This window comes from Pelodiscus sinensis, chromosome 14 (genome assembly GCF_049634645.1).
Source record: "Pelodiscus sinensis isolate JC-2024 chromosome 14, ASM4963464v1, whole genome shotgun sequence".
In the NCBI taxonomy this organism is placed as follows: domain Eukaryota; kingdom Metazoa; phylum Chordata; order Testudines; family Trionychidae; genus Pelodiscus; species Pelodiscus sinensis.
Genome location: NC_134724.1, coordinates 45,750,814 through 45,777,003, shown reverse-complemented (window position 1 = coordinate 45,777,003; position 26,190 = coordinate 45,750,814). Strand labels below are relative to the sequence as shown.

Genomic DNA, 26,190 nt, shown 5'->3' with positions numbered 1-26,190 from the left:
AGCTGCAGATGTTAACTTTTGATCTCATCTGCTCTCAATCAAATCTTAAGAACAGTTGCGTCGAACGCTGGAGCTCTACCAAGTGCCATTCCTCACTTCCATGGACTAACGGACTTTTCAGCATTGCCATTCTGACTTCTGATAACATGGAAATACATATTACTTCCTACAAGTTAACTCCTACCTGGTCAGCACAGTGCACCTTGTCTTGCATACACAGGTTTAATTTTTTCCTACCTGCCTTTGAGGAAAATTGTAAAAGAATTAGAGAGGTCTTTGTTTCACAAGTAAAATAGATGATAACTGAAGTGACACAATTAAGATTAACCTAATGAATGATGTCACAACTAGTAAATCCAAAAGATTGAATGGAAAATAAACTGCGAATTACACTGACATTGCTCAGTAATCTCAAAACTTGCAGTTTTATGTCCTAGCTAGGCAGCTACATGTGACAATATGTTACAGTCCTTGGTTCTGAAGTTAAATAAAAGAAAATATTAGCACAGGACGAAGGTCAGAGGACAAACAAACAGATATTAGAGTATGGACTCCGAGAAACTAGAACATCTATACTGCACTAAGTAGCTCTGTTGTATAGGAACAAACATTTTACAAATGATCATTTGTTTTTAACATGATGTATTGCTAATGAAAGGGGTCAGACCAACATCCTTTGTCAGCATAATTCTTTGCTTATCCAGCTGACAGGCATAGGATACACACCAATGCATAAGACTCCTTATGGCTCCCTAATGTGTCTTGAACTCAATTTGTTGGCATCACCTCTCAAGGCAAAAGGAATAATCCACTCTTCATTGCTCTTCAGTCAATGGATCATCTAGACATCTCAGATACCCGAGTTCTCTCGATTATTTCCCTTATGCAACTGACCAGCTCTTTCCCTAGTCCCAAGCATGTGCTAGGTGCCAAGTCTTGCATGGAAGAGGCTGTGAATGTAGCTTTTAAGCTTCTATCCACCATTTTCCAGAGTCCCATAACTAAGCACAGTGAAAAGAAGTTCTGTGGGGTCCAAGTACCTGAACAGCCTTTATTTTAATTCATGGAAATGTGTTAACTACTGTTGCCCAATGTTTAATACATAGAAAATTATACCTAATAGTAAGAAATACATTCAAAGCTGGTGGATAAGTGCTGAGAAGAATGAACAATCAAGTGTAGGTCCAGATAACAGTGGTCTGAACAGAATATTTCTTTTATTTGCTAGTAATGCCACAATGCCCGTTCTGATACAGTATAGTAATAGAGATGTAGCCGTGTTAGTCTAGTCTAGCTAAAGCAAAATACAGGACTATGTAGCACTTTAAAGACTAACAAGATGGTTTATTAGATGATGAGCTTTTGTGGGCCAGACCCACTTCCTCAGATCAAACTGTGGAAGAAAATTGGCACAACCATATGTACAAAAGGGATACAATAAAAAAAATGAACACATATAAAAAGGACAAATCACATTTCAGAACAGAGGGGGGATAAGGAGGGGAGGTTAATGTCTGTGAGCTAATGATATTAGAGGTGATAATTGTGATATCACAAAGAAAAAACAGTTTCTTGCCATTTCAATCAGAAAGGGCATTGTCTCAACAACTTGATTACCTGCATCCTGCTTCAAAGACATTTTAGCACCAGACTTGAAAGAGAAACCTCTGAACTGTCATTCATGCTTAAATTTGACATTTTATGCCTGGGTCTCAAAGATGCTAATTACCTTACCCATTACAAAGATAGCTTCCCCAATTATCACCTCTAATATCATTAGCTCACAGTCATTAACCTCCGCCCCTCATCCCCCTGCTGTTCTGAAATTTGATTTGTATCCCTTTGGTGTATATGGTTGTGCCAATTTTCTTCCACAATTTGATCTGAGGAAGTGGGTCTGGCCCAAGAAAGCTCATCATCTAATAAACCATCTTGTTAGTCTTTAAAGTGCTACATAGTCCTGTTTTTTGTTTCTGATACAGAGTGGCTGCCGAGGGAGGCCAAGTAGGATATTACAGGCTGCAGAAGTGGCTAGAGATTCTAGAAAAACCACAGGTGTTCCCTGGCCTCTCCAGTTACACTGGAGCAAAAGAAGAGAGAAGTCAAGCATTACAGAGATTAAGAGGATGCAGTATCCTGCCCCTGAGAAGCCCTTCATTTCCTCTCTTGACTCCTACCTTCTTGAAGCAGGACTACATGACTGGGACAGCCTGCCCAGCACAGTTAGAAGAGTTAACCGTTTATCTTTGCCAATATCCACCTGTATAGGGCTCTAGATTGCTATATAAATATGTTATATTAATCTTTTTTCCCCAACTGAGCTTTCTAAATGTCATGGCAAAGGCCAGTGCTTTGACCCTAATCATCCTCTGATCCAATAACAAATCAATAACTATAATAATATGCACCAGGAGGCAATGTCTTTTGTTTCTAGCTCTTAGAAGGTTTAGTTAAACTATTAGGGTCACTGGTCAAAATTCTTTATGGCCTCTTTAGTATATATTACCTCAAAATTCAAAAGGTCTGTAATGGAATCAAGAAAAAAAATAGCAATAATTAAAAACAATCATTTGGCTGTCATTGGCCACTTAATTAGATCTACTGCGTGGAAGAAGAACCTAACTGAAGACTCGAGACATAAAAATGTTATTGATCAGAACACTAGAAAATGTGCTGCAAGACATAATTTTACATTCACAGAAAGATGTATACAATGGCCCAGTAAGTCTTTTAATTCCCTAACTTCTATGGTGCATCTCATGCTATCAGATCTCTTCTACTTAGCAATGTCTGCTCCAATAATCATTGAATTTGATGTTTGAAACTCTAGATAAAGCACTTTTCTCTGTTTCTCAGAAGCCAAGTGACCTATGAAACGTGCTATAGATTCACCTGAGCACAATGAAATTAGAGCCTCATGCAGTTTGTAAAGTTCTAAATAGGTAACAAATACATTAAAAGTGCCAAGCTGATGTGTGTAAGCATTCTAGATCCAAAGATGTTCTTCAAACCATGAGCTCTAGAGGGATTCCCATGCTGGATCTGTTTGCCAGCCCTTCCCCATCCACCCAAACTCCTACGATATAATTATGCAAAGTTGCAGCTGCAAGGGATGCCCTTTGAACAAGTCCCACCAATTTGCCACCTTTTCCCCTTGAAATGTGAGGGCATTGCACCTGACACAGGAACAATAAACCAGCCAATGGAGCACTATCACTAATGCTCTCCCCACCATAGGCAGACAGATCTACAGGCTTGTCCAGGGCAATCCCTCCACATTTTGCACATGCTGAATCGAATGGTTTTCCCAAGTCTTCATTGGAACTGAAATCCAGATTAATGCAGAGTTTCTGTCTCACTTTAGTAGTTTGTCTATCTATAGAAGTTTATGAGTGCTGCAACCTTTTGTATGACATGACTTTTCAATGTTATTTTTTTACGCTTCTCTCTTTTCCTACCCTCTTGGCATATGGCAGCCAGGTGCTGGCTCTATGGGAAAGAGAACCATGTCCCACCAAATACCTTTCAAATATTTCTAACATTATGACTGTATGCCTATATCAAATGCTGACAGACAAGATGTTTCTTCTCACTTCTCATTAATACCTGATGTGAAGTAATTTCTCCAAATCATTAAAGCAAGAAAAAAGAGTGTGTTCATGGAAAGCTGTGAAGAAATTACAGTGAGTATTTTTGGGCAAGACGCTCTATTTTCATGGCATTTCACTGGTGAGAGTAAATGATGGTTCCTAAATGAATAAAAAAGGACAGTGGCCAAAGGATATTGGTTCAGAGCACTTGGTGTCCTGGCTAAAAAACTTCACTATCACCTGCTCATTGGAGCACTAAAATAAATCTCATTTTCCAAGCACCTACAAGCAAGGGCTCAGCACATCTGTTTGAAGTGTTTTATTCATGTACAGATGTTATATGTTTCCCACCCACTAAATGCTCATCTAACAAGAATCTCGGTCTATTTTCTCTCCAATGGTTACATTTTATTACTGGTTTCCAGAACTCATTCAAGTACAGCGTATTGTTTAATATAAACAGTACCAATATAATCAACAGAACAGAGGTGTTAGTGCTGGTTTGTGCTAATGCCCCATTTTAGGAGATAGTTTATTGCTGATGAAATCAAGTTAACAAAAACATCTTACGTAAAGCTAGGGAACCTAACAAAATACTAAACTAAGAGAGAGAAACAAGATACTTTATTTAGTGAGGGTAAATTCTTCTGCTGACTGTATGATATTAAAATGTAGCATGTCTTCATAATTTTAATTTCCAACAAGCAAGGAAACAATCATATGAACGTTTTGCCTTCCCAACATATCCTTCCTCCTTATCCACACACAGTCTCTTCTCCCCCCGGAAAACAGTTATTTGTCTTCGATGAAAAGACAGATCAATAGCTCGAGGCAGACAAAAACAGATCAGCCTTTTAGTTTAATGCTGTCTTGCTCTTTCTCCACTTTAGGGTTGCCAAGTGTCTGGTTTTCACCTGGACAGTTCGGTATTTTGGCCTTCCATCTAGTAAAAAAACCCAGAGAAGACCGGACATGTAAAATGTCTGGTATTTTCTGTTTTCCTCGGACTGAAGGCTGGCGGCATCTGCGAGAGTGGGGGGAGTGAGGAGCGTGGTCATTTAGAGGTGTAGCAGCCTTTTTTTTTCTCAAAAAGATGGCCGGCAGCATCTGAGGGCAGAGGGAACGAGGAGTGTGGTAATTTAAAGACTCAGAAACCTCTTTTTTTTTTGCTCAACTAATTTTTCCCTGACTGTTCAGGATCTTTCATAAGGGTATCTGGCAACCCTACTCCACTTTCATGTGTCTCATTTTTAAAACGTCTTTAAAGAGGAGCAAGGTAAATGCTATAAATGAGATAATGCTATGTTGGTAAATAAGAGTCTTACGACACACACCTGAGGATGACATCTGATTTCTGGGGTAAATACTCCGCAGTGTGGAGAACACAGTACATGCATGCCAGCCTGTCTCCTGACCCCTGTCCATTGTATTTCAACAACACAAAGACAATATGCTTTACATTGCTGATCCCCAGCTCCCCCAGCACTGGCTCCTATTTCCCCTTCCCTCCTCTTCTCCCTGCGGCCTTTGTCTCAGAGGCAGCAGTGTGGGGGAGCAGTCAGCTCCATAGGGAGCACACTTGGAGCCAGGTTGGAAGCTGGCTCCCCACAGGTACTGGCTCCTGCCTTTTCCTTTCTGTCCCACACTGCTGCCCCTGTATCGGGCATGCATGGGGAGCCTCCCCTTTACCGCTGCTGCCGCTGATACAGAGACAGCAGCAGGGGATGGGGGTGCGTGTAACCGAGAGGGTTACATAAGAACATAAGAACGGCCGTCCTGGGTCAGACCAAAGGTCCGTCTAGCCCAGTATCCTGTCTGCCGACAGTGGCCAGCACCAGGTGCCCCAGAAAGGGTGGACCGAAGACAATGATCAAGCGATTTGTCTCCTGCCATCCTTCTCCAGCATCTGACAAACAGAAGCCAAGGACACCATTTTATCCCCTGGCTAATAGCCTTTTATGGACCTGTGGAGGCAGGAAAAGGGAAGAAGGGAATTTGTGTGCAGCCATCTTGGTCTTGTTAACAAGAGAGCAAGAGTCAGGCTAAGTCTGTGGCCTGACAACGCGAGATCTGTAATTAGACGCTGCCTTCGCCTCTCGCCTCCATACGGAGATAAGGATAGAATGCTGACTCTGGTAGGGACCTTGAGATAAGGAGCATCTGGGTGGAACTAAATAACTGTTAGCCATTGGTGTTTGTAATGGGAAGGAGACTAATTGTTATTGTTATTATATTTAATAGACACTATATAAACTGCTTCATAATTGCTTGTATTCGAAGATCTGCCTCGGGGGGGGGGGGCTTCCCCCCTGGCCGAACCAGTTTTTCCCTTGCTGCAGCTCGTAATAAAACTGCCTCTGGCTACTTGTTGCTTACAAACTCAGAGTGAGGACAATGGTTTCTTCCACAGACCTAACCTCCATGAAATTATCTAGCTTCTCTTTAAACTCTATTATAGTCCTAGCCTTCACAGCCTCCTCTGGCAAGGAGTTCCACAGGTTGACAACACGCTGTGTGAAGAAGAACTTTCTTTTATTAGTTTTAAACCTGCTCCCCATTAATTAGTATTTGGGTTTATTTGGTGAGCTGGGTTCATTGGTTAACCATTTACTCGGATGCATACTCGCATCCCTATTGCGCAGTCAGGTGAGGCAGACAGGTTTGAAATGGGCTGGCTGCAGGAAAGCTGTAGGGGAAGTGGGTGCACTTCCGGCTGGACTCTTCACGTCTACACCCCTGTCCTGCTGCCCCTCCCTCGCTGCATGCCAGGCAACACATGGGCAGTCTGTGGCGCGCATTACTGCTGGAGGTCCATGGGAAGAAGCTAGGGAAAGGGATCAGCAGGTCAGGGGGTTCTCGCATCACTGTCGCTTTCCCTGAAGCGCTCCCCCGCACACACACACACACACACACACACACACACACACACACACACACACACACACACACAGCCGGCCCACAGCTCAGCCAACATCCACCAGCCAGGAAAGGTGACTCGGCAATGACTGGGGCTTCTCCAGCACACTCCCCCTCCCCGGCCAACACCCCCCCCCCAGCCCCCTGCACTACCAGCCCCCTGCCGTGATTCCTGAACCCTCCCCCCACACCCCAACCCTCTGCTCTGAACCCCTCACAACCCTGAATCCTGCAGCATCCAATTGTTTAAATCTTATGCTGTCTATGTATATAATGTCTTTTGTCTGTGAAAAAACATTCTCTGTAACCTAACATTAACATCATGGGGAAATTGGATTCGCTTAACACCTTTCACGTAAAGTCGCATTTTTCAAGAGTTAGTGTGTCTCTGCGGCCTGAACTGTGGGCTCTGATCCACAGCCACATGAGCATTGCTAGTAACATGACCAGATCATTGTACCTTCAGGAAAGCTTGTCGTAAAATTACAGTCATGACATGACATAGCACGGTGTGTGTTAAGTAATAGCAGCATGTGTGTGTGTGGATGGTGGGGGAAGGTGCACGCATGTGCGAGCTCTTATTTTTGAAAGGGTTCCCAGGGGAAGAGGCTGGATAATTCCATTAATGCACCAACTTCCTTATATCTTCTTCAGAAAATGTATACCATAGATGCAGAGAGAGAGAGAGAGAGACAGAGAGAGAGAGAGAGAGAGAAATACTGCTGTGCATGAGAAATAAACCCAAATACTAAATGAGGGAGCTGATAAAGGAGATATTACCTAACATAGTCAACAGCCAGGAGTTTACAAGAACTTTAAACATTCCTATGCCTCCTAATACATCAGAGCATTCAAAAATCAGATCCTTTATAACATTTCCATAAAGAGAGAGGAAAACCAGAGAAATGATCTTTAGAAGAAAGTACTATTTGTATAACAACTATATGATTTAAAAGTAATTATGGCGAATTATTTTGCTTTTGTGGCATGGATTTTTTTAAGTGAGTATCTTTCAATACATCATAATGTAAACTACCCAGCCTTGTACATTCATTGTTCCATTTTTATATTCAGCATGTTTGGATCAAATCGTAACATTCTTAGAAACTTTCTGCTACTCAAGATGAACTTGTTATGCCAGAATAAATAAAGCCATTAATATTACATTGCTAAGTCTAGTCTAAATGCTGATTAATGTATTTTAAGAGGTTTATTATTTTAAAGCAAAAGAGCAAAGAACATCTAAATAAAGCAAGTAAACCACAGTACAATTTTTAAAAAGCATTTACTGTACTATTAGTTTCTGAACAACATGGTTTTCCATGTGTAAAATTCCTGTTTAAGTCATTTTAAATATGTGCCTTTATCTAGTAAGTAGTCCAACAAGTTTTTCAGAGAAAAGTTTTCTGTAAAAATGGTCTATGAAATTTAAGAATCAATGAGCTAACCAATCAAGTTTAACCATTTATCTGCCAGTGATCACATGATTTATTTAACGTATAGTGGACTGTAAGTATGGGGATATCCTTAGAAGTTATAAGCACTGGTATAAACTAATCTCTATGTTTCTCAGACGCTGCAGCATAACCAAGAAATATGATATAAGCCTGACTCAGAGCCTATTAAAATCAATGAACTTTGAATTAGATCTTAAGGGCCAAAAGCTATTACCATGTTACTGTATATTCACAACTCAATGCCAGCGCACCTCACTCAGATCTGCAGTACCCCCACAAAGCAGGAGAGGATCCAGGACCTGGGAAGGATGCATGGGAAGGAATGAAGAATTATTGAGGATTGTGGGGGAAAAGAAAAAAAATTATGAAATATGAACAAATCATTTCAGTATCATTTCTACAACAATATAAATGACAACTGAGCTGATTGTAAATAATCCTAACATCCATTTCCATAGCAAAGGATAACTGTATTAGTACTGAAGTTAAAGTTGAGAGACAGCAATAGCCCCTCTAGCGAGGGTGAGTGTAGTGTAACACAACACCGTAGTACAGTGGTCACCAACCAGTAGATCAGGATCCACCCGTAGACCTTGGAGCCTCTGATAGCTGATCCTGACTGGTGCTGGCACTTCAGTTGCCCCTCCACCTACTATCATGTTGCTCCTGCCCTCTGCCTTGCAGCTGCCGCTTGGGAGCCTCCTCCTTGCTGTGCAGGATGTGGGAGGGAGAAGAGAGGGAAGCTGATGTCTGGGTGTCCCTCCTCACCCCCACTCCTGTACCCTGTCTCCACACAGACAGAAGGGGATGAAGGGAGTTTGGCAATGCACATCTCTGTCACTCACACACACTATGCATATGTCTGTCTGTCTCTGTCTCTCCTCCTGACCCAACACGTACATTGGGGGTTGTTACTACTTTTACTGCTTGCAAAGTGGGTTAGTTTTGGTTTTTGACTTGTCTGTGCATCTCATAACTTTCATTTCTCTCTTACACTTAAATGTAACTCTTTGAGTTGTGAGTTCTAAAATGCCAAACCTGACATATCTGGAGTCATTATCCCTGTGGTAATTGTGCTCCTGAAGGTGCCTGGCATGTCCCTGTACACCCCAGTCCTGCAGCTCCTACTGATCAATAACGGAGAACCCTGGCCAGTGGAAGCTGTGGTGTTAGTGCCTGTAGATGAGGAGCAGCACATGGAGCCACTGCTGTACATGCCAGATGCTTTCAGGAATGGTGCAAGAGTGAGCCTTAACAGGACTGCTCCATCCCTAGGGCAGCTGTTGGGCCAATCCTAGGGTGAGACTTGAACCCCTAACTCTGCCCACCCCAGACAAATGCCCTATCCCCATGTCTACTCCAGAACACACCACCCAGCCCCACCTTCAGCAGGTCCCTTATCCTGCCTTCCTAATGCAGAAGCCAGCTCCATCCCTGGGGAAGCCTGTGTTGGCTGTCCTGCTTCTCCCAGGGTGGGCAGGACTCAAGCCCCCAATCCTGCACTCCTGAGGCAAATGCCATATCCCCTAGTCCACTCAAGAACCCACACCGCACCTCCCTATCTTCAGAGAGTCCCTTATCCTCTGTCTAGACACTCCCTGTGTGAGCAGGGACTAAGCTGTCTGGTGGGGGGGTGGAATAGGACTCAAACACACCACCCAATGCTCCCCAGGTGACAGCCCTATCTCCCAGTCCACTCTAGTCCCCACCCCACCTTCCCTTACCGTGCTTTCCGAATGCAGGAGCCATGTCTATCCCTGGGGCAGCCTGAGTAAGTAGCAGAACTTGAATCTATCACCTTGTGCTCCCCAGGCAAAAGCCCTAACCCCTAAGCCACTCCAGAACGCACCCTACTTCCCTACCTTCATTAACATCCCTTATCCTGCCTTCCTACTGCAGAAGCCACCTCCATCCCTGGGGTAACTGGTGTGGGCTGCTAGGTTGTTTGCCTGAGGCAGGGCCAGGGGGTACTTGAGACCACCACCCTGTGCTCCAGATGCTGATGCCCTATTCCACTCCAGAATCCACCCCACCTCCCTAACTTCAGAGGATCCCTTCTCCTGCTTTCCAAATGCCAGCTCCATCCCTGGGGCAGACTGCATTGGCTGTCCAACTGCCCCTGGAGTGGACGGGGGGTGTGTGTGGAAGGACTCAATCCCCTGTGCTCCCCAGGCCAATGCCCTATCACCCAGTCCACTCCACCCTCCCTTACTTCAGCGAATCCCTTATCCTGCCTTTCCCGTGCTCCCCAGGAAAATGCCCTATCCCTTGGCCTACTCAAGAACCCACACCACCTCCCTATCTTCAGAGGATCCCTTATCCTGTGTTGGCTGTCTGGTTGCTCCCAGTGGACGGAGGTGTGGGGGCAAGACTTGAACCCACCACCCTCTGCTACCCAGGCAAATGCCAGACCCCCCCAAGCCACTCCAGAACCCAGCCCACCTCCAGCAGGTCCCTTATCCTGCCTTCCTAATGCTGGAGCCAGCTCCATCCCTGGGGCAGCCAGTGTTGGCTGTCCTACCACTCCTACCGTAGGCAGGACTCATAACCAACACCTGTACTCTCCAGGTAAATGCCCTATCCCCTAGTCCCCTCCCATACTCCGAACCCCTTGGCCCAACACCAGAGCCTGCAACCCAACCCCCTACCCCAGCCTGGTGAAAGTGAATGAGATTCGGGGGGAAGGGAGAGGCAGTGAGCAGGATGAGGCGTCGGAGAAGGGGTGGAGCAGGGTGAGGCCTCAGAGAAGTGGAGGAAGGAAGTGGGGCAAGGGTATTTGGGTTTGAGGTAGATCTTACATTGCGCTTAAATTGAAAACGTGATTGTGTGGTTAAAAAGGTTGGAGAGCACTGCCATAGTGTTTATGCACAACAACAAGAGTCGATATTCACAGATTGGCTGCATTTTGTGCTGTGCATTTCTGTTGGGTATGCTATAAACTTCACAGGTTCAATCCAGCCTCTTCAATTGCCCATCCACAAAGGTTCTGCAAGATTCCCATGCATCACAATGTAAAGATGACTATCCATGGTATCTTATGGGAAATCTCCTGTGCATGGTAGGAAGGCTCATGACTGAAAAGAATCAGTGCTGCTTTATTTTAGACCCATTTTACAGATGTTCCTTGGTGGGCTACTGAAATGAATGTTAGGACAATGGAAAAAGCCTACACAGCATTAAATTAAATAGTTCACCACTCTGTCAATATATTGTTAAGTTAGATGAGCAGCCACACTCCCCTGCCCACACAGGATTAGGTTATCTATTCCCTCCCCTGGCCCACAACATGTTTCCCCTGATAGTATATTTTCATTGAATCTGTTCAGTCTAGTTGTAAATCTCTTGAGCCATCAGCCCCCCACACCTTCCCCTGGCAATATTCCATGTTCAGAGTTGTTCTATTGATGTTTGTTTGGGGACAATATATTTTTATTATCCATTCTGCCCTCAGGCTAATCATCATTTAGATGAACAATTTCAGTTTAAATCTTTCAATCTCCCCGGCTTCTTAATCATTTTTGTTCATCTTGCCTAAGCACTCTTCGTTTTGATAGCAAAGTGCCCAAAGCCTAATGAATGATGGTTAAGGCAAAAGACTATGGAGAGTTAGACTGGTATAGTGGTTAGAGTGCCAGCCGAAGACTTGGGTTCAATTCCTTGCTCTGCCTCAAACTTCTGTGTAACTTTGGGCATGTCACTTGGAAAACTGAGGCACAGAGAGCCTGTTTGCAGTATCTGAGTAAGAGCACATTCCTGCCTTAACAGGAGTAATGTCCATAGTCACGCACCCCATAAATAGAGCAGAACGGGGTATAAATACATTACATTTGTGAAGCACTCAAATGCTACAGTAATGGAGCTACACAAGTACCGTATGTAGAAAGTTGAAGACAGTAAACCAGTTACAGGGGGAGGCATTATCTGCTCTATGACATGCTTTGCACATATACAGCCATGTTAACTAACTACTCCATGCTGTCTCTTCTCAAGGCACCTGACACAATTTGTGGGGCCTTTTATAATGACACCTGCAGATTCCATTGAGTGTGCTAAAAAAATTGCTCATACATTCTACATCAGTGCAGGAGAGGAGTGAATTCTTCCATGACAGAACAAATGTTAATCAACTGGGGAAAAGTTGGTCTTTTAAAAGGATCATGGCTTGATATTGTTTACAGGGTTCTTCACTTGCCCAAGCAGTCCATTTCTCATAACAGTGAGGGAGCACATGATGGAAATACAGCCCATGGGCTGGCTCCAGCCTGCCAAGCCACCGGATCCGGCCTGCGGAGGCAGTGGGGAGCCCCCAACAGGCTCCTCTGCTTGCCCCGCACACTAATCAGAAACGGGGCTGCAGAGTGCTTTCTCTTTGAATCCGGAGGGAAGGGGAGACAATTCAGACACCGCTCGCATCCCCAGTACAATCCCATTGGCCCGTTTCTGGACCGACACTGGCCAATGGGAGCTGCCTGTTTGAACAGCAGGCACCCACAAAGCACAACCCTTCTGCCCACTCACTCAAGCACATGGCCAAGCAGGCAGAAACATTTTAAGCCCTGCAAGCCTTTAGCTCGGCAGGCAGGCAAGTCTCCTGGTGAGCATCTGCCTCTGGTACCTCAGCTCCTCCCTTCCCCAACTCTCTGCCCCACTATTCTACATGCACCCATACCCCCCTCCCAGATCTGGCACCCCATTCTCCTGCCCAAGATCACAATCACCTCCTACCCTAGGTCACATCCCCAAACCCTGCACCCTAGTACTCTGCCCTAGGTCACAACTACCTCCTTCGCCCTTCTCAGACCCCATTCTCCCTCTTGCACCCCAATCCCTTATACCCCATGCTCCCTTCTGCACCTAACCTCCATCCCAGTCCCCACAACTCTTCCATTAATGCCATGGAAGAGGGCAGCCCTCGACCACTTTCCAAAATCAAATATTATTGCCCACCCCCAATTTATACCCTCCTGTATGGAACAAGAGTCACAATGCTGGCATCAGCCGTGCTATCTGGCTGACCTCAGAAATAGGCCTGTCAGCCAAAGACTACTGCTACACGAGCAACAAAAAACCTGAAGATACTTTTAAAAGAAGGCTGTTAAGTGATTTGGCTCCCACGACCCAATTCAGGAAAGAATTAAAAATGTATATGTATTTTTAGAAACAAAACCCCAGCTAAAAGTTGGCCCCAAGAAACTCAGCTCTATCACAGGATGGGAAACAGTGTAATTAGATCAGGATCTGACTTGAAACTTTGGCCTAAATTTGAACCAAAGAGGTTTTTTAGGTGTGAATAAATTAGTCTAATTGAAAAGATTAGTATATTCTATTTATTTTTATGCATGCTTGCACTTCCTGCTCCTGGCTAGAAAAGGGATCAGACATGCTGAAGTACTGAGTACTAAGGAAAAGTTGTTCTCACAAGTTTTTTATTTCAAAGTTTGCATGGTTCAGATAAGTAAGTGAACTGACACTTTGAAGGGCCACCCATGATGGTTTGCCAGAGCAAGCCAACCTTTCTGCTACATATGTTGGCCACCCACAAAGCAAGGACCTGTATCTCCAACAGTTGCAACTTGCAACCTTTCCAGGGAAATATTAAGTCATGACTAGGGTTTGAATCCCAGGATGTGGGCAAGGAACTGATTCAGGTGGGATCAACTGCATTCCTGCATATCTCCTCCTGCTTTTGCAATCCATGATGCCTTGTGAAACACTGTCTCCTAGCAACAAGCCTAACTCCAACTTAGCCAATTAAAGTATCTGAAACACATTGTTCACACATTGCATCTTCTACAGTTTCAGAGGGCAGGGATACAAAGATCCATAGATTCTGTTTCCCATTTTTGAATGTTCACTTTGCTGTCTTGCTCCCTCCCCCATACATAAACTCGGGAAATGATTTGACAATCAATAAACTAATAAAACGCGTTGTATTTCTGACAGACAGCTAATGAAACTAGCCTTAAGAATGTGGTTAGATTTTCTGTGCTGCATGCTGATTACTGTAGGAAGTACAAAGCAAATGACATCCCATCTGTCTGAATAGAAGTTCTGCTTCTTTAACAAATCAAATTATTACAGTAACTGCAGAAAAAATAATGTTACCTGGACACAATATCATCCCATTGCTGAAAAGGATTCAGAAAAGAAGTTTACAACCTAGTTCCCATCCATTTAAATGCACCAAAAGATTAGCTAGAAATATACTTTGATGAGTAGTTCTTATATCAATGAAAACAACAGATGAAGGCAATGTTTATTTTAGCTTTGAGGCTAATTTGTTTGTCATGTCTATACTGTACATCTATTTGTGTGCCAGGCAATTTTAAAAATGCTAATTGCAAACAGTACTAACAACAAAGACATTTTACTAATTGCCCTCGGTTTTGTATCATATGGGTTTGGATAGGACTTCTCTAAGGAGCCAGGCTGAGTGAATTTCTTCATAAAGATTTATGCATTTCCCATAGGTTTTATTTTGTGAAGTCAGTGGGAACAAGCAACATGGAACATGTCTACCCAGCAAAGGCAAACCTGAAGTTGGCCCATGCCAGCTGACACAGGCTCTCAGACTGTTTTATTGCTGTGGACACCTGCGCTCAAGCTGGAGCTTGAGGTCTGGGATCCTCCCAACCCACAGTATCTTATAGCCTGGGCTCCTGCCTGAGCCCGGAAATTTACACTGCCAAGAAATAGCCCCAGAGCCTAAGTCAGCTGGCACAGGCCAGCTGCAGGTGTCTAGCTGCTGTGTAGACATTCTCTTAGGGCTCCATCCTGTTATAGAATCCATTCTGGCAGACCCCTATGCCCAGTCAAGCTCCACGAACTGCACAGGTGCTCTACACAAGTGCAGGGATCTTTAATATTGTGGCACAAGGGTGTAGGGATTACATTACAACATATTAAAGACAACCAGGTTGAAGACCACAGAGATTTTTAATGGGGGAGACATTTTCTCAAACTTCTAATAAATCTGAAAAATAAGACTAGGTATAGGTCATGGTTAAAATGCCAAGAACAACCTATGTCTGTCATCCTCTGAAATATTAAATATGCTTTATGAAACCTGCTCTTATATTTCTCTACTTGTATTTAACTCCCTTGGGGTCTGATCCTCAGCTGGTGCAAGTCAACATAGCTCCACTGACACCTACAGAAATCAATAGGACTATTCAAGGAGAAAGGTATATCTCAGTATAACAGAAGTGCCACAATTCGGCCCTCCTATGTTAAAAGCCATTGCCACAATGGGAGAGGGAGCATTATTTGAGTATTCAGCTGAAAAGATTTAACCCTTACACAAGTTGGAAAGACTCCCTTGAAATGTTCACCTTGCAAACTGCAAAGGGGATATTTAAAATTCTGTGTATTCTGAAATAGAATGATGATTTTCATCAAATATGATGCAATTGTGTGCTAACATCTGAACCAAGGAATGAGGTAACATACAGCATGCTACCTGAGCTCTCAAAGTCCCCCAGAACTATTGGACGAGAGACTTCCAGATGCACATGGAGAATTCCCAGGACAACCTACCTTGCTGCACCCTGATACTCTGGCTCTGGACAAGAGCTCCAATGACATAGTGGAACTCAGTGAATGGTCACAGTGGGAGCTATGACACAGGGCTTGGAAAAAGAGCATTCTGAAAAAAAAATCTCCCTGAACTATTATTTTAAAAGTAAGAACTGGGCACTGCACTTTCTGAAGTGTTAAATTTAGATTTAAATCTGCTTCTCTTCTTTGTGGTTTTCTTATTATCTTCTCTCCAATGCCAAATAAACTTTGCTTCTTTCTTGGTCACAGCTAGTTGTATAGTCTGTTGGTGGGGACAACTACTCCTGGACAGCCAAGAAAGGAGGAGTCCATACCCTGGCCTCCAGAGACACTAAGTCACTGGGATTCTGAGCATCCCAAAGAGAGTTGCAATTTCCTCACAAGCAGTTCCAGAAAGGGTTTTGGGACTAGACTAGTGTGAGCATTTAGCATGTTGCAAGGTTACATTCACATGAAGGCAACCCCCCCCCCCCTCCACCCATCCACCCTCCCTCCAAAAAACAAACAAAAAAAAACCACCTAGAAGTCAGGAAAAGTGTTGCAACGCAGTTGAAGTGACATGGCATTGAGTCATTTGCTATCCCAATGACTAAAAGGAATTTTTTTAAGAGTCAGGAAGGAGGAAATTTTAGCAGCTGGATTTTTTATGAAATAAAAATAACCAAAGAGCATGTATTAGAATGCAGGAAACACAGACACAAAACTATAAGGCAATACAAACATTCATAGAAGACATGCAACACTTTAAATCAGCACACTGTTATAAGGGCCACTTTTTAAAATGGCAGTTTCCTTATTTTCCCTCTTTTATTTTACTGTCTTTCCACTAAAGGAAAAATCCTAATTGAATAAATTTCCTAGAGAGATAATATTTATGTAGCCAAGATTCTGCAGCTGTAGCAGAAAAATGCACGTGATTATCCATTGGTCTCTGGCAACTCAGAGACAAAGGAACTACTCCATCACTATTAGACATGGTGTATTTTAGTTATTACAGTATATGGCTTTCATAAATAGGCATATAATCAGATTAAAAAAGCAGACTTCTCATTACTGCTTTAAAGCATATGATAAATGATATAGTTCCAAACCCCTTTTCATATGTAGTCTGCAGTATTAGCTGAAAAACTCAAGTTAATAGTATAGCAACATTAAGTATATGGTATAAGGATTACAGTTCTAAAACATTCCACATTGCACTTCTACTGCAACAGTTCATTTCCAGGTAAGAACACAGAGTTGCTTTTATTTTATTCACTAACAAGGGTAATTGGCAGGCAACACTGCGCTGCTGCTATAGATTTACTGTTTATATGGATCTCTGAAGACCACATGTGCACGCAGTGCGACAGAAATATTTTCCATATGAGCCGCCACACATTTCAAAGTCACTGGGCCTGACTAAGGTGAGTCCATTTATCATTTTCTTTATTCAGTAACAATCAATGGGAAAGTTAAAACCTCAGTGACAACTAGAGGGCAATGATTAGCTTCCAGTCACTCTGAACATCAACCCTTTTACATTCCCTGAGCCAGTGATGAAAACTTGTCCTCACTTTTTAAATTAGATCGAATACTGCATTTCCCAGCACAAGATTTCATTAAAATAAACCTAGTTTCTGGAATCACATGTTACCGTTCCTTTTTAAAAATACTCTGAAAACAAAACCCACCACTACCAACCCAGCTGCTTTTGACTTAGATGTGTTTTCAGTTCACCTCCACTTTCTTTTAGCAGGGAAAGTAATTGCTCTGGGCTTTATAAGGCTATTATAACCTTCTGACAAGAATTACAAAAGTCACAGATTTAAAGCAGAATCACCATCCTTCAGAAGATTAAGTTTTCATTTAGCTCTTATGTATGCTGTTGGCATAAAGGAGAAAAAAGGCTTATTAAAGGATAGCATATTCATTCGTTCTTTAAAATTACACAAACATGCATCACATTTTAGTTAGGGTGTGGGAAAAGAAGAGTATCAAATGTATCGAGGAATGAGTATGTTTTTGCCAGTGACTTCATTAATAAGGATATTTCATATAATTATGATTATATAACTATATCATTATGATTGCCGAATTCTTTCCGAAATGGAAAATGACTATTTTAAATTTCTGCTTCAGTATGCAATAAGGGCTTGATGCAGAACTAGGCTGATCTGAGTAAAAACCTGGAAAAGTGCATGTAGCCCGTGAAGCAGCAATGTAAAATGTGTAGGAATGACTGTTTCATTAAATCACTCAGAATTCACATATTAATAGGAATACCACAAAATCCCTCTAAAATTACCACACATATTCTAAAATAGGGATAGTTCTTCTAACAATTCACACACACATGCAGAGGCTAGGTATAAATATATTCCATACAAGGAAACTTTACTGTTTTACACAAGAAAAACAAGTAGCAAACTTTTTTCAATCATGCATCTTTCCTGCAGAAAACTTCAACGTAGCATTGTATATCGTCAGCACTACACACTGTTACAGACACTGTTATGTATTTCTATGTATTAGCAGAGAAAAAAAGCCACACACACAAAACAAGATGTGTTCTCTGTGCAACATTTAAAATCAAGCTGGTTTTCAGTAGGGAGTTTCATTGGATCAACTACAGAATTCTGCAAACAACCATTTTCAGACAGCAGCCGACAATGCAATTCTAATATGGAATGCTTCACATTAATCTTACACAACATACAGTCATTTACAAGCCCTGTTGATAGATAGAAGAGGAAATTAAATTCTGACAAGATGATAATTTTTGACAAGACTTTACACTAGGCTTACCTCTCCCTCAGGTCTTGCTAACACTGCTGTTTGAAAGTGCAGCAATGTTAATATCAGGTAGCTGACAAACATTATTACCCAAAGTTAGAACTACCCTAGAGGAGAAATCCCTCTGCCAAGTACTAACAGCTAGCAGATGCACTTGTGTCTGAGTATCACAGCCCTGTAGGTCTGCTAGGCACCAGGCTCTCCCCTTCTGACTCACTGTACTACCAGGAGCTTTGCTCAGCCACTGCACTGAAGACAACTGGTAAGCTGATCTCTTCATGTAATGACTTCTCCCTGCTGGGGGAGGGGGCTTGAGGCAGCAGTGAGCTGGGGGCTGCAGCAGTTTGTACAAAGCAAAGAAGGGGAGGGACCGAAGTGGTCAATGCCAAGTTATGCATCTGCTCTGATTCATAGAACAAGCTAAAAGGTAACCTTTAATACACAAGGAAGCCTGTCAGTGCCTTATTAACTTAGGTAGGCATGACTGAAGAACAGAGGCTAAAGCAGCTTGCAAAGATGTCTGTGGGTGCTTAGACTGAAAGAGTTAATTAGAAGTGTGCCTTTACTAAAGAAGTTTCTAGCAAATTAATCAACTGATGCCCTAATCAAGAACTTACCTATTACCTCTCAGGTTATAAGCAGCCTTACATCAGCACAGCATTAAAGCACTAATGGACCCATCCTGCAGGGAAACACAATCAGCACTACTTCTAGGAGTAGAGGGTGCTCATTAGCTCTAGGAAGTTGCTTCCTTGCTTGCAGAAATGCACTTGATAGTAAGATTAACTGGGGTCCTTCATAGTAAATCTTGAACACCACCAATACACTGTCTCTCTCTCATGTTCACATGCAGACCAAAGACATTTTGATTTGAAGTGATACAAACCCCATCAAACGATAAACTGCTTTGACCAAGTGATCAGAATGTCAGCGTTTCAAAAATAAGGAAAGATGGAGACATTTTTTGCTTGGTTTGTTGTTAGTTGGTGATCAAGACATATTTTCAAGCAAATACTAAAACAATATACACATATGGAACACAACTTTAGTATCCAATCTGGCAATAGATGATTATATGTCTCTCTCAGAAACTAGCAAAGATGCACAGTAAGAGCCATAGAGAATCAAGTGGTTCCTTTTGCTCAGCATGCCTGTCCTCTGGAGGATGCTCCTTTTCACTGTCATAAAGAAATGAATACACAATATTTATGAAACATAAAAACACTACTCTAAAGTCATCTTGACTAAATGCATCACACTCAACTGAACATTTCTGTAATATTTAAGATTTTTTGAGATCTCTATATCAGCCCTAAAATTCTTCTCCTTCCCTTTCTCATTTTCTTTCTTCTAATGAATACTAAAATCTTGAAAGCTGAGATTTGGTGTTTTCCATAAAGCCCTGGCTCCTTAAGTCAAGTGATTACAGGACAATCTGAATTTTCATTTAAAAATGTTGCTACCCTTTATGGTACATATAAAAGCTCTAAAACATGTCCATGTTGTAAGGTCTCAAATATAGAAGGCAAAGACAAAACAACCCCAAATTTATTATTTTTAAAGATCACATGATTTTTGTGCTAATGATGTGATTTCTGAGTGTTTGACTCATGACTTGAATTTTTGGGCTTTGCAATACTGTAACTTTGCATTTAATCCTGCATCTGTTTTGTGCTTTGGTTTACTTCATCCACTGTCTTTGCTCCATTTTTATCATCAATTTATGTACAATTTTGTTTAATACTTAACTCCACAACAATCCTTTCCTGGAGAAAGGTTTGCATATGTGGCTTCCTTGCTTTAATTTTCAGACGTTGCCCAAGGAATGACCAAGTACATTTATGTAAAATGAAGCTTGAAGATTTGTAAATTCATAAATACAATCAGACTTCTAAAAGATATCAGAATACAGGTATTCTTCTAACTGATTCTGACGAACTCTAGTGAGCAAAACTGCCACAGAGAATTTTGATCAACTAAAGGCAATAGAATTTTCATAAGAACATAAGGGCTGTGTCTACACTAGCATCCCTTCCGGAAAAGGGATGCTAATGTAGCACGTTGGAATAGGCAAATCCGCGGGGGATTTAAATATCCCCCGCGGCATTTGCATTAACATGGCTGCCGCTTTTTTCCGGCTTGGGGAAAAGCTGGAGAAAAGCGCCAGTCTAGACGTTATTCTCCAGAAAATAAAGCCTTTTCCGGAGGATTTCTTATTTCTACTTTCAAGGACTTTCAAGTAGGAATAAGAAATCCTCCGGAAAAGGCTTTATTTTCCGGAGAATAACGTCTAGACTGGCGCTTTTCTCCGGCTTTTCCCCAAGCCGGAAAAAAGCGGCAGCCATGTAATGCAAATGCCACGGGGGATATTTAAATCCCCCGCAGATTTGCCTATTCTAACGTGCTACATTAGCATCCCTTTTCCGGAAGGGATGCCAGTGTAGACACAGCCAAGGGCTGTACAGGGTCATCCTCAACCCCAGTATCCTTCTTTTGACTGTGGCCATTGCCAAGTGCTTCAGAGGGAATGAAAAGAACAAGCAATCATCTAGTGATCCATCTCAGTCATCCACTCCCAGCTTCTGGCTGTCAGAAGCGAGGGACACTCAGGCCACGTCTACACTACAGGTTTTGCCAGAAGAGGCAATGCAAATGAAGCGCTGATTAGCATTTTCTCACACTTCATTTGCACAATCTCTTCCAATCCGTTTTTGCTCAAGGGGTTTTTGCGCAAAACCAAGCAGTGTGGACGTTTCCGTTTTGCGCAAAAACGTCCACACTGCTTGTTTTTGTGCAAAAAACCCTTACACCAAAATGGATTGAAAGAGATTATGCAAATGAAGCACGAGAAAATGCTAATCAGTACTTCATTTGCATTGCCTCTTCCGGCAAAACTCATAGTGTAGACGTAGCCTCAGACTATGGGATTGCATCCATGACCATTCTAGCTAAAAGTCATTAATGGATTGATCTTCCATGAGCCTATCTAGTTCCTTTTTTATCCCAGTTATAATTTTGGCCTTCACATCATCCCCCAGCAAAAATTCCACAGTGCATTCGTAAAAAAAAGTATTTTCTTTTGTTTGTTTCAAACCTGCTATCTGTTTATTTCATTGGGTGACCCCTTGTTACTGTGTTATGTGAAGGAGTAAATAACATTTCCTGATTCATTTTCTCCACATCAGTCAAGATTTTATAGATCTCTATTATGTTTCTCTTAGTCAACATTTTTCCAAACTGAAAAGTCCCAGTCTATTTAAATTCACCTCATACAAAAGCTGTTCTATACCCCTAAGTCATTCTTGTTGCCCTTCTTTGTACTTTTCCAATTCTAATATATATATTTTTTGAGTTAGGTGACCAGATCTACACACAATATTCAAGATGTGGGCATACCAAGAATTTTTATAGAACCATTATGATATTTGTCTTATTATCCCTTTCTTAATGGCGCCTAACATTCTGTTTGTTTTTATGACTGACACTGCACACAATGATTCCAAGATCTCTTTCTTGAGTGATAACAGCTAATTTAAACCCCATCATTTTGTAATTATAGTTGGGATTATGTTTTTCCATGTGCATTGTTTTGCTTTTATCAATTTTGCCATCTCACCGTGTATACCTTTTTAAAAATGCTTTACGCATATGTTGAACAGGATTGGTCCCAGTACAGATCACTGGGGGACACACCTCTATTTAACTTTTTTCATTCTGAAAACCGACCATTTATTCCTTCCCTTTGTTTACTACCTTTTAACCAAATATCAATTCATGAAAGTACCGTTTTCTCTTAACCCATGAATCCGTACTTTGCTTAAGCCTTTGGTTAAGGACCTTGTCAAAGAGTTCCTGACAGTCTAAGTACATTGTATCCACTAGATCTCTCTTGTCCACATTTGTTGGTCCAAAGAATTCTAATAGATTGGTGAGGCATGATTCCCCTTTTACAAAAACTATGATGACTCTTCCACACACAAAAAAATCACGTTTATCTGTCTGATAATTTTGTTCTTTTCTATAGTTTCAACCAATTTGCACAGTACTGAAGTTAGGCTTACCAGCCTGTAATTGCTAGGATCTCCTCTGAAGCAGTGTTTGTTTTTTAAATTGGGATCACACTATCCTCCAGTGATCTGATACAAAAGGCAATTTAAAAATTTAAACAATAGCAAGCCAAGTCATCAGTTATGTAATTTCTTATTTGGCCAAAAGTTATTTACATATTGTTAGCTCACTAACCTAGTTCCTGAGCCATTATTAACAACAGAGAATTAATTGGCTAATGTGTAACTGATGACAGAATCTGTTTATAGAAGGATTTCTGGACAGTATAAGGCAAATACTATTAGTAGAGCTGGCCAGAGGATGACAGTTCTGGTTTTGGACAGCTTTTGAGGTTTTTAATTTTTTTTATTTCATTGTACAATGGATATAAAACTTTAATAATGATTTTGAGAAACAAGTTGAAATATCCATTTTCAGATCAAAAAGGTCAGTTTTTCCATTTAGACTTATCTCCCTTCCTCTTGTCAGAAATTTCCAAATACCCTAAAACCCCTGAAACCTTACCATCTATAACACATTCTGTCTCTGTAAAACATTTCGGCATACATGACGCAGCATCTCTCGACAAAAATGTATTTTATGGAAAATGCTACAGCCAGTTCTAAAAACCAAAGTTCCTCAGTGGAGCAATTCGCAGCATATCCTGTCATCCTAGTAATAGACCTTTTATCTCCTGTGTTGCAGAGAATATAGCCCAGCAGATGATTTTAACAACTGGAACAAAATTTGAAGGATGAAGATGAAAATGAGTAGTATGAGATCTCATTTTGGTAAGAGAACAAATCTAAAACCACATTTTAAAAAAATTGTCAATTATCCACTCAGTAGTGAAAGTTCACTTAAAATTAGGCAATTTTTCAAGCTCTAGTGATTATGCAGTGAAAAATGTTACAAATTCACATTCTCAAACATCTACTACATATATTTCCTTTAAAGAAATATAAAAGAAATAGTGAAAAATGTCCGCAATTTCACACAGCCATATCTGTGGGTAAATCAGGTACTTGGGCAAGATCTGTAGGCACCCTGGAATGCTGGGTAATTACATTCTAACCTTGAAATAAATAAATAAATAATTATATATATAAAACCAAATTTAAACCATGTTTGTTATTTTATTTAATAGTATCTGTAGAGTTTTTTTAACAAATATCTTTACCCCTTACAGTAAATAGGAAAGTCTGTTGATTTCTGTGGGGTTTGGATAACTTGCAATGCTTTTCTCAAATAAATCGGGGTCAAACATTGTTCTTCCACAAACCACCAGACAGACTAAATGGTATCCAACTGGACTGGCAAGCAGGTGATCTGTGTTTGGTACCTAATCCTGTAGGCTAAGTAGAGCTGGAAGTAACAGGGAGGCAATATACTCAGCTCCAGGAGATAAAGGATTTAATTGAGTCTCTCATATGATAGCATTAACCAATTTCAGAGAAATCTGCATCCAGCCTCCTTAGCTGGATGCAGGCCTGTTAGAATCTTGGAGGGGAAACACGTATTTAGGAAGCCTAGAGTATTCCTACAATAAAGGATTTTAATCCTAAGCTAAAAGCCTCTACTGAGTAAAATAATGTAAAAACTTTGTCTAATCAAACAAAGTGGGAAATTAAATTCTTCAGCAATTCACGTCCCTCCCCTGGAAATTCACGTGCAGAGTTACTTTTCTAGCAATCAAGGAGAGGAGAAGATGATAAGCTTGCAGAAATGCCCCTCCATGAGTAGTCTGGGCACAAGTCTCTGCAGATTCTAAATGTGAGGTGAAAGGTGGGTGAAGCTCTCTACAGAACTATGAGTAATCTAGATTGGAGGTAGTACAGCTCAGCCTTCTATTACCCCCCTCAGGGTCCCCTGAATAGCTGGTACTGAGGTGAAAAAGAGGACCAGCCAATAGCAGAGTTGCTGCAGCAAGAGGTGGCAGCCTAGCTCATTGCTGAAAACTCCACCACACAATTCTTTGGGAAGTATAATGATGCTTATGGTAAAAACTATCCAATTAGCCCGTCATAAGACGGGATTTTTAGGTCTCTCTTCCACGTTGGTCTTCTCTCCTGAGCCTCCTCTCTCTCGCTCCGTCTCTCTCTTTCTCTTTTCCCCCTCCTTCCTCTCACACCCTCTCTGCTCTCCTCTGTCTCCGTTGGGGAAGCACGCTCGTCCAGGCCCTGCCCTCTGGGCGTGTACATTACCGCCCCGCCCCCTTCACCTCCCGCTGTGGCACTCAGTTAACTTCTGCACTGCTCAGCCGGACCCCCGCGCGGGAGCAAGCAGTGCAAATGGCCTCTCTCTCTCTCTCTTCTCCTCCTCCTACTGCTTCGCCCTCTCTTTCTGTCAGCTCCCCTCTGCCTTCTGCCTCCCCCTCCCACCTCTCACTCTATGTTTCTCTTCTCCTCCTCTTGCTGCATCTCTCTCACATGCTCATCCAGGTCCCACCTCCTGGCTGTTCCCTCTAGGTGGCGCTGTTGCCTCCTGCCTTGGCGCTTGACTGACTTCTGTGCTGCTCAGCCAGGCCGCCGCGTGGGAGCAAGTGGCGCAAGCGGCTGTTTGGGCCCCACGTTCCCCATGTAGCACCCTGCTTGTGCCACTTGCTCCTGCACGGCAGCCCGGCTGAGCGGTACAGGAGTCAGTCGAGCACCACGGCGGAAGGCAACAGCGCCACCCAGAGGGAACAGCCAGCGGTTCAGCATTACAGAGTGTCAGACATTGGGCTACTATATATATGATAATTCAGCATTATCTACATTTCTTAATCTTCTTAACAAGGCGTTTTTTAATCAGATGGGGAAAGGAGTAGTTTAAGTCACCATTTTATGGTCTACAAGCTAAATAATGACGGGCTTATGAAATGCAGCACCAAACTTACATCTCAGTAAAGAGCTGTCTTCACAAGTATGTGTATGTGTTAATTGCCCTTGGCAATATGTTTGAACTACAAATGTAATGTCAAATGAAACTGAGAATATCTTTGCTATGAAATTCTGTCAGCGAGCCAACTTGTCCTTCAGTGTTTTCATAAGGACCTAAACATACCACAGGGAAAAATGCTACTGAGCAAATTTTCACATAATTATATCTAACAGAATTTTACACAAGAGAGCTCTTCATCTGAACCTCACAACTGCAGAGGATCAGTTATTGGAAATTAAGACTTTCTATGGGACAAACATTGGTATTTAAACGTTACAAAGTGACAGTTGTTTCATGAGTTGCAAACCAATGCCTCAATTCTGCAAGCAGCTGTATGTGGATTTACCTTGGCTCCTGCATGGAGTCCACTGAAGTCAAGAGGGTTCTGGGTGGTCAGAGAATGTCTGTCTGCACAGAACAACTTTCATTATTATGATCTCTCTCTGGGATCCCTCAAATGGAGTAAGATTTTCCTTTGGACGCCTATAACTGATGAGTACGTAGATAATTATTATGATAAACACATACTGTCTGCAAACAAGTATATTTTCTTTTTCTAGGTGTGGCAGGCAAAATGGTGGTGACCACAAAAATTAATAACTTCTTTTGCTGTTGTCATCACAAAGTGCTGCATTATTTTTCAGTGTCTAACAATATACTTATCAGAGACAGGGCTTGTTTGCTTGCTTGCTTTTGAATGGGCGAAGTGAATTGTATTCCATATCCATCTTGTATAAACCAAAGTTTGTAGATTGAATTTCCTCCAGTCCATATGCTGATATTTTGTGTATAATGTATTATCCATTTAAGCAAGGATTCTCACCAACAGAAACTACATTTACCTTCTCTCCCCTCTACTTCAAAAAGAAAGAAAAAAGATTGAGATACACACAGATATAATGGTGACTGGCAGAAAACGTAAGCAA

The 26,190-nt window shown here is 42.0% G+C and overlaps 1 protein-coding gene across 3 annotated transcripts in view; it reads right to left on the bottom strand.

The window, feature by feature from the left end:
- Positions 1–26,190, bottom strand: part of THSD4 (thrombospondin type 1 domain containing 4) — a 680,148-nt gene that overhangs the window by 273,013 nt on the left and 380,945 nt on the right. The window contains exon 1 of one of the 3 annotated variants that reach the window (XM_075897744.1): positions 18,308–19,403. The exons of the other annotated variants lie outside the window; for them this stretch is intronic. Coding sequence (XP_075753859.1) covers positions 18,308–18,379 — 72 coding nt within the window. The 5' untranslated portion in view covers positions 18,380–19,403. Of the gene's footprint in view, positions 1–18,307; positions 19,404–26,190 lie in introns of those variants that run through there. 3 annotated transcript variants of the gene reach the window in all.